Genomic DNA, 13191 nt, shown 5'->3' on the forward strand with positions numbered 1-13191 from the left:
GGCGTGCACCTGCGGGGGCGTGCACCTGCGGGGGCGTGCACCTGCGGGGCGTGCACCTGCGGGGGCGTGCACCTGCGGGGGCGTGCACCTGCGGGACGTGCACCTGCGGGGGCGTGCACCTGCGGGGGCGTGCACCTGCGGGGGCGTGCTGGAGGCATCTGGTCATGTGGTTTCTTCTTCTGTTGTGTTAAATCTGTGCCGTCATGGCAACAAGTGTCTGATTCACACCGCGCTCCATGGGACCAATCAGCAGCCTCGATCCGCCATGAGTCAGTCCCTGTGTCACCTGCTCATACAGTACCACCTCACCTGTGTGTGCGCGCTGTCTTTGTTCAGTTTAAACCAATCGGCACCAAACCGGCTCCGATTTATTTCAGTTTTCTGTCTGTTTAGTTTAGTAAAAAATGTGTTTCGACTTTAAATAGAATAAAGAAAATAGAAGCTAACACTTGTACGGAGTTAGACCTAAATAACTGTAAACCCAGTCAGAACCAGAGCATAGAACCTGAAGGTAGAACCGGTCTGAGTCTCACTGTGCTGCTTCGTCCCGCCCTGCATGTACCGAACAGACTCGTTTCTGTTTGATCTGAAACTTTTTTACTGTTGTCAAGCTTTGAACTTTACTGTCTTTTAATTTTCAATAAATTTTCTTTAATTCGGGGCATTTCTGTGGTCGTTACATCAGTTTTTTAAGGCTGGTTATTAAAGGCCGAACCTGATTCACTTTCAGGGGATTTTGTTTCTAAAGTTTCTTCTGTGGTTTCTCTGTAAGTTTGAGAAAGTTTAAGCTCGTTTTCTGTTGCGTCTCGAACCTGATCAGCAGGACCTCCCAGCAGAAATTCCTCTCATTCAGCCCTGAAGGAAACAGGATGCTGTGTGTAAACACCTGATCCAGGTGTGTGAGCGTCACATGATCAGAAACCTGGTTACTGCAGTGACTGTAAACACCACAGCTGGACTGGATCGGACCTAAAACCAGGATGATGTGCACTTCCTGTTTGACTCCTCATCGTGTAGGGATGAGAAATGAAACAATATATTCACTTTGTAAAGCTGCCTGGATGTAAACGGAGATTATTCTGAGTATCAGCTCACTTTTATTTATAAAGCTCCAAATAATGACAAATGTCAGGAAGAAACCTCCATCAGAACCAGAACCAGGAAGGGTCCATCTGCCTGGACCAGCTGGGGCTGAGAGGACAGGAAAGAGGGGACAACAAGCAGCGTAACACCAGGCCAGAGACACCTGCTGAGAGAGAGAAACACAAGTTAATGACAGCAATGATGTCATCTGTACATGGAGGGAGGAGAGGTGCATCATGGGAGCTCCCCCAGCAGGCTGGGCCTATAGCAGCAGAACTATGGGATGTTTCAGGCTCACCTGAGCCATCCCTAACTATAAGCTTTATCAGAAAGGAAAGTTTCAGCCTGATCTTAAAGGTAGAGAGGGTGTCTGCTTCCTGAAGCCAAACTGGCAGCTGGTTCCACAGAGAGGGGCCTGATAACTGAAGGCTCTGCCTCCCATTCTGCTTTTAGGGGCCTGATAACTGAAGGCTCTGCCTCCCATTCTGCTTTTAGGGGCCTGATAACTGAAGGCTCTGCCTCCCATTCTGCTTTTAGGGGCCTGATAATTGAAGGCTCTGCCTCCCATTCTGCTTTTAGGGGCCTGATAACTGAAGGCTCTGCCTCCCATTCTGCTTTTAGGGGCCTGATAACTGAAGGCTCTGCCTCCCATTCTGCTTTTAGGGGCCTGATAACTGAAGGCTCTGCCTCCCATTCTGCTTTTAGGGGCCTGATAACTGAAGGCTCTGCCTCCCATTCTGCTTTTAGGGGCCTGATAACTGAAGGCTCTGCCTCCCATTCTGCTTTTAGGGGCCTGATAATTGAAGGCTCTGCCTCCCATTCTGCTTTTAGGGGCCTGATAACTGAAGGCTCTGCCTCCCATTCTGCTTTTAGGGGCCTGATAACTGAAGGCTCTGCCTCCCATTCTGCTTTTAGGGGCCTGATAACTGAAGGCTCTGCCTCCCATTCTGCTTTTAGGGGCCTGATAACTGAAGGCTCTGCCTCCCATTCTGCTTTTAGGGGCCTGATAACTGAAGGCTCTGCCTCCCATTCTGCTTTTAGAAACTCTGGGAACCACAAGGAAACCTGCAGCCTGAGAGCAAAGTGCTCTGTTGGGGAAATATCCAACTGTGAGATCTTTAAGATGTGATGGAGCTCGGTCATTAAGAGCTTTATATGTGAGGAGAAGAAGCTTAGATTCTATTCTGAATCTAACAGGGAGCCAATGAAGAGAAGCTAAAACTGAAAGTATCCAAGAATGAACCCTGAAAATCTGTAGAATCAATGGCTGCTGTTAACAAACATATCCCATAATGCATTGTGCCAAAGGAAAGATGGCTGACGATCAAGCAGCTACAAAAGTGAGTAATATTTAAAGATATTTTTGTGTCTTTGCAACATAAATAATGAATTTACATCACTGTTGTATGTTGAATGTAACAGTGACGTAAAACTTACTATTTTCACTGTTGAACGGGTGAAAAGTATCGTTTGAAATAATAGATTTAGTAGTTTGTTGTTCCTTATAATTGCAGTAAAAAATGTAATGAACACCAACAGCCGGAGATCTTTGTTTTTAAGGTGGAAAAGAAGTTAAAATCCTATCTCTGACCTTCACAGCCGGAAGCGTGAGGCCCTCCACATGTAACTGGGTGAGTAGTGAGTAAGGAGCAGTGACTCAGTCAGGGTGGGTGAACAGGAAGTGATGATCTGATCTGAAACGCCTCCTGTTGCTGATTACAGCGGTTTCCCTTCGGCTCCTCTGAGCTGGATCCTGGTCGCAGGAGGAAAACTCAGCCCCCAGAAAGTGAACCGTGTCCTGGGGCGACGCTCGGATCCGCTCCCGGAGGTTCTGTTTGAACAGGTTCTGTTTGAACAGGTTCTGTTTGAACAGGTTCTGCAGAACGATGCAGGGAAATGACTCAGAAACACACCGTGGCACTTCAGAAGCAACACTTTTAACATGTTTCTGGTTGTTTCGGCTGAGGACACCTCACTGAGGCCCTTGGTGGGCCGTTTTCCTGCTGCTTCCATGAACCCAAACAGAACATCTTTAACCGGGAGGGAGCTGTGGGAACAGGAAGTGAGGAGGTCAAAGTTTCTGTGGGAAACTGACATGAGATCAGACACTGATTGTTGCTTCTTATTGAACGATTTAACTCACTCCTGCTTTATTTCTTCCGGCTGTGTTTCCTGCCTGTTTAGTGGAAAAAGAAATGGCGCTCTGATGGTCTGCTTCATAAACTTTGCCCTCAGTTTAGGATCCATCCTAAAGGTTTGTTCCCCACAGATTTAATGGACTGCAACAGTGAGCTCTTCTCTTCCTTCCCCCAGAGGAGGAAGATGGTTTGCCACCTCCAACAGACAGCACTGTGCTCAGGTTGGAACCCCATTTGGTCTCAGATTTACAGATTTATACTCCGACTGCAGGACTGAGCTCAGAGTTTATCAAATGAGTGAACAGATTTACAAACAGCTGTTTTTCTTTGTTTTTTAATTCTGGCATCTAGAGGGCTCTAACATTGAAAGTTCCTCATTTAACGAGCCGTTCTGATTTTCATTTCAAAATGACGTCACTCCTTAAGTTGGCTCCGCCCCCTCTGCTAAGCCCCGCCCACTCACATCCACCCTGCTGGACGGATGAAGCCAGCTTCTGGTGGAAATGTTCTGCTGTCAGCTGCACTGAGGAGCATGCATCTTCCATCCAGCAGCAGCCTCAGGGGATATAAGAGCCCAGTGGATAAACTATATCTGAGGCTAATGTTCCAGCAGAGTTAGCTAAAGACTGTGAATGTGCAGCAAACACTTTTCATCCCACTGTTTTAACAACTTGGTCCAGTTCAACGCTGGACTGAAGGAACTGAGCCACAAAGAGGATCAGTTCCAACTCTCAGAGCCTGAACTTCAGAGCAGGGAAATGGAAGAATCTGAGAAATAACTCCTCATGGTTTATTTACTGATTTATTTCCTCCTTTAGCAGCAGCTAATGCTAACAGCTTAGCTAATGACAACAACTTCTAAGGAGTTACTGCTGTTCCTTTCTGAAAGATGAACATTATTGTTCCCACATTACTTTGTTAGCTGAAGCTAACGCTAACAGCTTAGCTAATGAAGATGGAGTACACCAACTTCTAAGGAGTTACTGCTGCTCCTTTCTGAAAGATGAACATTATTGTTCCCACATTACTTTGTTAGCTGAAGCTTTCTAGCTGAACGGTTCCGTTCTGTAACTCAGACAACCTGCAGCTGTGTTTAAGGTGTGTTTCCAACACAACACCGGTCCTCTCCTCACTCTCGGTGTGTTAACGTTACATTATCGGCATGTTTCTGATAAAGATGGAGGTCTCCAGGTACAACTGTTTAATGAGGTTAATATATCCAAAATGTTTAAACGCAGTAATTAACGGTTCACATGCATTACTACGAGTTACGCTGTGCACATCTCCAGCTTGGTCCATCACTGTGGATGAGAAAGCATTGTTTGCTAGCATCTGCTACTAACTTACAGCTAACTGCTAACTTACAGCTAACTGCTAACTTACAGCTAACTGCTTACTTACAGCTAACTGCTTACTTACAGCTAACTGCTGACTTATAGCTAACTGCTAACTTCTAGCTAACTTCTAGCTTACAGCTAACTGCTGACTTACAGCTAACTGCTAACTTATAGCTAACTGCTAGCTTACAGCTAACTGCTGACTTACAGCTAACTGCTACCTTACAGCTAACTGCTGACTTACAGCTAACTGCTGACTTACAGCTAACTGCTGACTTATAGCTAACTGCTAGCTTACAGCTAACTGCTGACTTACAGCTAACTGCTACCTTACAGCTAACTGCTGACTTACAGCTAACTGCTGACTTATAGCTAACTGCTGACTTATAGCTAACTGCTGACTTATAGCTAACTGCTAGCTTACAGCTAACTGCTACCTTACAGCTAACTGCTAGCTTACAGCTAACTGCTACCTTATAGCTAACTGCTAGCTTACAGCTAACTGCTGACTTACAGCTAACTGCTGACTTACAGCTAACTGCTAGCTTACAGCTAACTGCTACCTTATAGCTAACTGCTAGCTTACAGCTAATTGCTAACTTACAGCTAACTTCTAACCTGTTTCCCTCTGGGATAAATACAGTAACTATCTGTATCTATAGAGCTGGAGTGTTTCTGACTGGAGGAACAGCTTCATTCTGTCTGTGTTTCTGCATTAAATCACTCAGCAGCTGTCCAGATGTGGATGAGGTAACGCAGGTAAACACACCTGAACTCTCCACAGCAGCATGACAGCGTGTCCTCAGCCAGAAACTGACCCTTCACCAACGTCCTGTTCAACCTCTCTGGTTCAAAGAGAAATAATTCCACAATTCTGTTCGAGTCACTTTCTGATCAGAAACATTTCTTAAATCTGCTTTCTTTGAATCAGGAAGGAGCTGAAACATTTCTCCACCTCTGCAGCCGAGAAATGACGAGTAACAACATTTAAATGACCATCTTCAGTCTTCATCTGACACAGAACTAATGATCCAGTGATGATTTAAAAAGTGGTTTATTACTTAAATAACAGATTAATACAGATGAAGCCGAATGTGGACCAAGTCTGTCCAATATTAAATCAATTATAGCTAATATTTTAAAAACATAATCAGATACAAAACATATAAACAATATAATCCCTAAAATGGTAAAATAATTCAACATTTTTCTGTCTGATTGAACGTCTCCATGCTGCTTCTTCTTCTTCTTCTTTGTGTTTGTGAAGCATTTTAACTTTGCTTTGAGCTGTTTTATAATAAAGTTTATTTTTACTGTTTATAATGATGGATTTCCCGTGAACATCTGTTTGAACATCTGTTTGAACATCTGTTTGAACATGTCACAGATATTAGAGTTAAACACATTTCTGGAGCTGGGCTGGTCACCACCTGATCACGGGACCTTTGGGTCTGTGAAGGTTTTGGGCTTCTTCTCGGTGGTAGTTTTTTGTTGTGTGGCGGCAGTGAATCGTCCTGCCGGTAGATTTAACTGAAGAGTTCAGTGGAACTTCCACCTGAACACCGGGTCACATGGTTAACCAGCAGGTGGTGATCAAAGTTAGTGTAACAGTGACAAAGATCTATGAAAAATGATTAAAGCTATATTCATATTAGTTTGTGATGCTAATAAAATGTTGTTTTTATGACCTCAGGATGAACAGTTAGTGAAAACATGAAAAGGAGCAAAGAATTCAGGATAAATGAAAGCAGAAAACAGAAATAAACATGATGAAGAACAAAGTGTTTTCTTCTCTTCAGGAGCTTCAGGAGCTCAGAGGGCTGCAGTCTCCCACCCGAACACTAGGGGGCAGTAACGGTTTCAGCTCTCAGCTTCTTGGCTTTATTTGTTTTATACTAGTTTCACATTTGATTATGTTTTATTTCGGTCATTATTAACATTTTCCTCTTTAAGGCCAAACAACTAAATTATTAGGACCATCGGACAAATTATTGCTCCAGAAACATTAAACTAAGACAGAAAACATCATGCCTCATATATTCAAATATTAAATATTCTTTAAAATTCACATCAGGAACTAAACGACCTGATTCCTCATCACAGTTTTAATGTTTATCCTGTTTTTTAACTTTCGTTTTCCTCTGAGTTCGTGTTTTTTCTTTCCGTTTGAAACGCTTAAACATCAGAATTTATCTTAACAACAGATTTATTTCAGCCTGAAACAGATGAGCCCAGAACCCCCCGACAGATGAGCCCAGAACAGAGCCCAGAACCCCCGACAGATGAGTCCAGAACCCCCGACAGATGAGTCCAGAACCCCCGACAGATGAGCCCAGAACCCCCGACAGATGAGCCCAGAACCCCCCGACAGATGAGCCCAGAACAAAGCCCAGAACCCCCGACAGATGAGCCCAGAACAGAACCCAGAACCCCCGACAGATGAGCCCAGAACAGAACCCAGAACCCCCGACAGATGAGCCCAGAACCCCCGACAGATGAGCCCAGAACAAAGCCCAGAACCCCCCGACAGATGAGCCCAGAAACCCCCGAAAGATGAGCCCAGAACCCCCGACAGATGAGCCCAGAACCCCCAACAGATGAGCCCAGAAACCCCCGACAGATGAGCCCAGAAACCCCCGACAGATGAGCCCAGAACCCTGCAGTGTTATAAATCCTTGTTGGGTTTCCTCAGTGAGAAGAAGAAGAAGAATAAGAAGAAGCGGGTTCATTTTTGTGCTTCATCAGTTTTCTGTTTGACCACCAGCTTCATTCCTTCATTTTAACACCATTCAGTGAAACGAGTTTCTCTGTTAGTGGTAATGCACCCGCCCAATCGTTCCCGTCCCCGTCACCAGGATGTCCGGCTGCCCGTTCCTCCAGATCTCCCGGACGATCCGTTCCCGCTCCTCCAGACGTCTCGCCTTCTCCAGCTCCTCCGCCGACGCGAACACGTTCAGGCTCCTCAGAGTGCCGTTGGACTGGCTGCTGCGATCGCTCAGGGGCCCAACCGCCACTTTGGGGACCTCCTCCCCGTCTTCCTCTGCAGCGCTGTCCTCGTCGTCATCCTCCTCCTCATCCTCACTGGACTCCTTGAGCTGCCTCCTCTCGGGGGACGGAGGCGGTCTGCTGTGGCGGCGAGTCCTGCAGGCGATGCTGACCACCAGCAGGCAGAGCGCCATGAGCAACCCGAAGCAGACACCCATCATGAAGTAGAGGGCGAAGCTCTCAGGATTGGCTGAAATACAGCAAAAGACATTTAAAAAACTACAGTGTTTAACATTGTAACAAGACATAATGTGTAAAACTCCTTCTTCCTGCTCCTGGGAGCAGATATCAGGGCGTCTGAGGTCACCAGCAGGTGTAAAACTCCTTCTTCCTGCTCCTGGGAGCAGATATCAGGGCGTCTGAGGTCACCAGCAGGTGTAAAACTCCTTCTTCCTGTTCCTGGGAGCAGATATCAGGGCGTCTGAGGTCACCAGCAGGTGTAAAACTCCTTCTTCCTGCTCCTGGGAGCAGATATCAGGGCGTCTGAGGTCACCAGCAGGTGTAAAACTCCCCAAATTCAGAGAAATTCTCACTCTCTGAATCTTCATCAAAGATTTGAACCAAAACATCTTCTCTTGTTAAATATTTTTATTAATTTTCTCTAAATTTCACCCGAACTTCCCATTAGCTGCGTGAGCTAATGGCCAAAAACTTTCCGTTAGCTGCGTGAGCTAATGGCCAAAAACTTTCCATTAGCTGCGTGAGCTAACGGCCAAAAACTTCCCGTTAGCTGCGTGAGCTAACGGCCAAAAACTTTCCATTAGCTGCGTGAGCTAACAGCCAAACAGTTCCCGTTAGCTGCGTGAGCTAACGGCCAAAAACTTTCCATTAGCTGCGTGAGCTAACGGCCAAAAACTTCCCGTTAGCTGCGTGAGCTAACGGCCAAAAACTTTCCATTAGCTGCGTGAGCTAATGGCCAAAAACTTCCCGTTAGCTGCGTGAGCTAACGGCCAAAAACTTTCCATTAGCTGCGTGAGCTAACAGCCAAACAGTTCCCGTTAGCTGCATGAGCTAACGGCCAAACACTTCCCGTTAGCTGCGTGAGCTAATGGCCAAAAACTTCCCATTAGCTGCGTGAGCTAATGGCCAAACACTTCCCGTTAGCTGCGTGAGCTAACGGCCAAAAACTTTCCATTAGCTGCGTGAGCTAACAGCCAAACAGTTCCTGTTAGCTGCATAAGCTAACGGCCAAACACTTCCCGTTAGCTGCGTTAGCTAACGGCCAAAAACTTTCCGTTAGCTGCGTGAGCTAATGGCCAAACACTTCCCGTTAGCTGCATGAACTTTTAATTTGTAAATTTAGGAAGACGCCTTAATTTGGGAGTTTAATTAAAATGAATCATGTCTGTTATCTGTGGTTAGAAACCAGATCTGATGTCAGTGTTGGACTTTCAGCTTGTTTTACTCAGAGCAGTTTAAGGGGTTCATCCATACAAAACCTGAGAACATATAAACAGTTCAGCATTTAAAAAGTGGGTTTCTCTTCCTCATGTGGCCCCGCAGACTCATCTCATGACCTGCTGAGGGGTCCCCGGCACCATGTTGGGGACCACGGTTACAGATACTGACCTTTGATGTGGGCGTAGGTCGCCATGCCGTTACTGAGCAGCTCCATGTCTCTTTTCACAGGCTCCATCCTGGTTCAGTGAGCTTCAGACCTCCACCATCTCCTCTCACACCTGCAGCTGTGGGCCGGCGGCGGCGGATCCTGCAGGAAAACGTGCAGACGGTAACTTCCTGTATCACAGAACCGGCACCTTCAAAGCTCATCCCAAACATGTCGGCGCCTTAAAACATCAGGAAACAAGGACGTTGTGTTCCTCGCTGCTGGGGAGGCAGGGGTTAGCTGGGGGTGTGACGCCATCTTTACATTCATGACATCAGCACTTCGTAACGTTTCAAGTTGGAAGAACTAGTTCTGCTGAGTCACAAAGATGATACAAACAGGCTGATTTTTACCAGTTACATCGTCTGAATGCACAAGCAAACTGGAGTTATCTGAGAAAATGTGGCAGATCAGCTTCTGGCTGATTTTAAACGACTCAGCAGTCGTTATCTGTATCTATTGATCGTTTTTCAGACTAAACATTTCTCTGGAGCAGCTGGACTGTAACTGTCTCGTTAGTTTGTGATATTCTGTCTGATTGCTGCCACTAACTGGAGTTTTCTGCATCCTAAAATAGTTTTCAGATCTGGGCTTTCCAACAGTAGATCACAGGGGAATCCACTTATTCACAGCAGTTACATAAACAGTGGAAGGCCCCTGGGCGTCTCCGCCTGGTACTGGATCTACTTTCTCCTAAAAACAGCCGTAATGTTTTGTTATTTGGGTGAACTGAGCCTTTAAGGGTCCCCCGGCTACAGTAAAGCTCGATGTAAACACGACGTTTCCCACCCTCTCACATTCGCTGTCATTACGGCAACAATGTGCGTGGGAGCCGAATGTTTTTCTTTCTGCTCCCAACTCCCCGGGGAGGATGAAACCATGCCCCCCTCCAGCTGCTGCCATCAGGGGGCTGGAGTCGCTCTCCCGCCCTGATCTTTATCTCCGGGACTCCTGGCAGACCAGAAGAGCTCTCAAAGGCTTTCTTTTCATTTGTTTTTGGGTAATTACAGTTTTACGTCCACTAACTCCTGAGAACTGTGATGGGAACGCTCGACCAGAAGACTTTCTGCTCAGCATTTAACCACAGAAGAAGAAGCATGACGCCATTTGTTGCCCCCAGACCTGAACAACATAAGTGGGCAATTAAGTCAGTCCAGCTCGAGTGTTGTTTTAGTGGACTGACCCCTAAACTGTTTATCGAGCCTGTAGCATTTATATATAATATAGAGCAGTGCCCCCCCCCCCATATATATTATACTAAAATATAACTTTATTTATGTAAAACCTTTTCAAAACAGAGTTTACAGTGTTTTAACAGGCCGGGTGGAGGAAACTGAGCCAAATGGGGACAAGAAGAAAGAAAGAAAAAGAATAAAAGTTTCAAATGATAAGAACAATCAAATTGAATAAATAAATCAATAAATAAAGGACAAGCTTGAAGCTGTGGATCCCATTTAGTTAATCCCCATCTGAAATAAGAAATAAAGCAGGTTACACATTAAGTTGGAATCTTTGTCTTCATCCTCCTCATGAGAGACGAGCAGCTGCTGCAGTTTTGGGTTAAAGTTGAGGTTAAAGTCCGTTTTAAGGACTGTTTTTAAGTCTGTTTTTCAACACCAGACTTCAAGATTCGACGTTCATCCTCCCGTGGCAGCCTCTTCATTTTCAAACTCAGGTTCACAGAACATCTTTCCTCTTCTTCCCAAAACGCAGCTTTCTGAAATCTGTTTCTGAGCTGTTTTGAATGCTGCTGGAAGAAGTTCTGCTGGCAACGTCTGTTACGAAGCGTAACTATGGCAACGGGAAAGTTGTTCGCCTGCTGGAGCGGCTAACTGAGCGTCACAAAGCCGACTAACGCCTGGAATAAGACACCAAATCAAGATGAGTTGAAGAGGAGACGTCCAGGACGCAGAGCCGGAACAAAATGGAGGAAAAAAGGAAGTTTAAACCATTTCTTTCACTGATCATCATGAGAAATGTGAGATCTCTGGAGGAAGCAGCTGGACTGTCAGGAAGATGATTTTATTGTCATCAAGACATGGCTTCAGGAACAACTGGAACACCTCTCTACTCAGTTTTAAGACTTTAAGAGAGGAAATTCATTCAAATGGACTTTAATTCTGTTAATTCTCAGCCAAAAGTTGTACGAAGGGCCCATATGAGTAATAAAAGATGGGTTCTGTGCAGGATTACTCTGGATGGCAGGTGGACCACAAATCCACCGATTGGTTAAAACCAAGTGGACTCGATCCGATCTGACTTCCCAGCTGTGATCCATCTGGACCCCTGAGATACCCTCTGATGTGGGTCCATCAGAGGGTATCTCATGGGTCCAATCTATCAGCGACTTTCGTATTTAGAAGCTGTTTTATCTGAAATCTGTTGAAAAAAAAACAACAATTCGAATCATCTGCAACAACAGCAGCAACATTTCTCCTATAATTAGATTCTTTAAAACATTAATTGCTTTAACTACACAGTCAGCTGTGGAGTTAACTCTTAACTCCTCCACAAATTTCCCTTTTTACAGACAGAAAGTCTGAACTTTTCTCCCTGAAACCACAAACTTTCCCTCCTTCCACAGAAGTGCATGATGGGTGTTTTGTGGTGAAGTTCAACCGAACAGGAGGAACAGAACGAACCCCGCGGCAGACAAATGTCGGCAGCCACAGTCAGACAGATTTAACACTTTTCCAGACAAGTCCAGTAACATCTGAGCTGCTCTGCGTCGGGCAGCTGCGGCTGTTTATGTGAACCCCATAAAACACTCAGAAACTCCTGTTTTAGATGAAACCGGAGACTGCTGCTGAGAATAAAACTTCTTCAACAGAAGTCACCGCAGACGGTCCGGAGGAAGCTGCGGTCATCTTACAGAGGGAGAGCTTGGGATCGTCTGTAAGTCAGCGGCTTTCATTCTGGACAGAACAGCTTTATTCCAGAGAGTCTGATTTCTGAGAAAGAGGAAAATGAGATGTTTCCCTGACTCACCTTGGTTCAGGATGAGAGCTGCAGGTTGAAATGCTTCAGATGAGCGTTCAGAGCTGATCAGTCAGCAGAAAAGACGTCCTCGTTGGTCAGCCTGTGTTCATGCTGCTGCTCTGTGATCCATCCTCACAGGCAGAGCTGCTCCAGGCTCCTGTTTTTAAGGAGGTGCTTCCCTTCCCTCAGATAAGTGACACTCAGAGCCTCACACTGGAGTTCAGCCACACTTCTGACCAGAGCTGCTCTCCGTCCTGCCAGCCGCTCCAACACTGAGCTCTGTTCAGGTTTTTAAGCCAGCAGGGTGGAACAGGAAATAGCTGGGCGGCTGCCACAGGCGGAGGGCCATGGAGCTGCGGGGGCTCCGGGATTAACTGAGCTCTTTGTGTTTAATCTGGGCCTCGAGGGGAAGGGAAGAGCTGCAGTTAGTGGAGCAGCCCAGCAGGTGGGAAGTTATACCTCTGCTTTAACACAGTTAGGTTCTGCTTTAGCACATTTAGGTTCTGCTTTAGCACATTTAGGTTCTGCTTTAGCACATTTAGGTTCTGCTTTAACACATTTAGGTTCTGCTTTAGCACATTTAGGTTCTGCTTTAACACATTTAGGTTCTGCTTTAACACATTTAGGTTCTGCTTTAACACATTTAGGTTCTGCTTTAGCACATTTAGGTTCTGCTTTAACACATTTAGGTTCTGCTTTAACACATTTAGGTTCTGCATTAACACATTTAGGTTCTGCTTTAACACATTTAGGTTCTGCTTTAACACATTTAGGTTCTGCTTTAGCACATTTAGGTTCTGCATTAACACATTTAGGTTCTGCTTTAGCACATTTAGGTTCTGCTTTAGCACATTTAGGTTCTGCTTTAACACATTTAGGTTCTGCTTTAGCACATTTAGGTTCTGCTTTAACACATTTAGGTTCTGCTTTAGCACATTTAGGTTCTGCTTTAACACATTTAGGTTCTGCTTTAACACATTTAGGTTCTGCTTTAGCACATGTA

General features: G+C 45.5%; 1 protein-coding gene across 2 annotated transcripts; it reads right to left on the reverse strand.

Annotated features, from left to right (window-relative positions):
• Window positions 1-7203: 7203 nt before the first annotated feature.
• eva1bb (eva-1 homolog Bb (C. elegans)) lies at window positions 7204-12411 on the reverse strand. Of its 2 annotated transcripts, XM_072371230.1 has the most exons (3): window positions 12198-12411; window positions 9173-9311; window positions 7205-7793 (listed from the first exon to the last, which is right to left on the reverse strand). In XM_072371230.1, exons 2-3 carry the CDS (start codon window positions 9237-9239, stop codon window positions 7369-7371), a joined length of 492 nt encoding a protein of 163 aa, XP_072227331.1. In that variant the 5' UTR covers window positions 9240-9311; window positions 12198-12411; the 3' UTR covers window positions 7205-7368. The 2 variants fall into 2 exon arrangements, with proteins under 2 accessions (XP_072227332.1, XP_072227331.1); XM_072371231.1 differs by lacking the exon at window positions 9173-9311 and having other exon boundaries at window positions 7204-7793.
• Between the last annotated feature and the right edge of the window lie 780 nt (window positions 12412-13191).

Source organism: Leuresthes tenuis, unplaced genomic scaffold (genome assembly GCF_036924035.1).
Source record: "Leuresthes tenuis unplaced genomic scaffold, fLeuTen1.0.hap1 SCAF_18, whole genome shotgun sequence".
In the NCBI taxonomy this organism is placed as follows: Eukaryota; Metazoa; Chordata; class Actinopteri; order Atheriniformes; family Atherinopsidae; genus Leuresthes; species Leuresthes tenuis.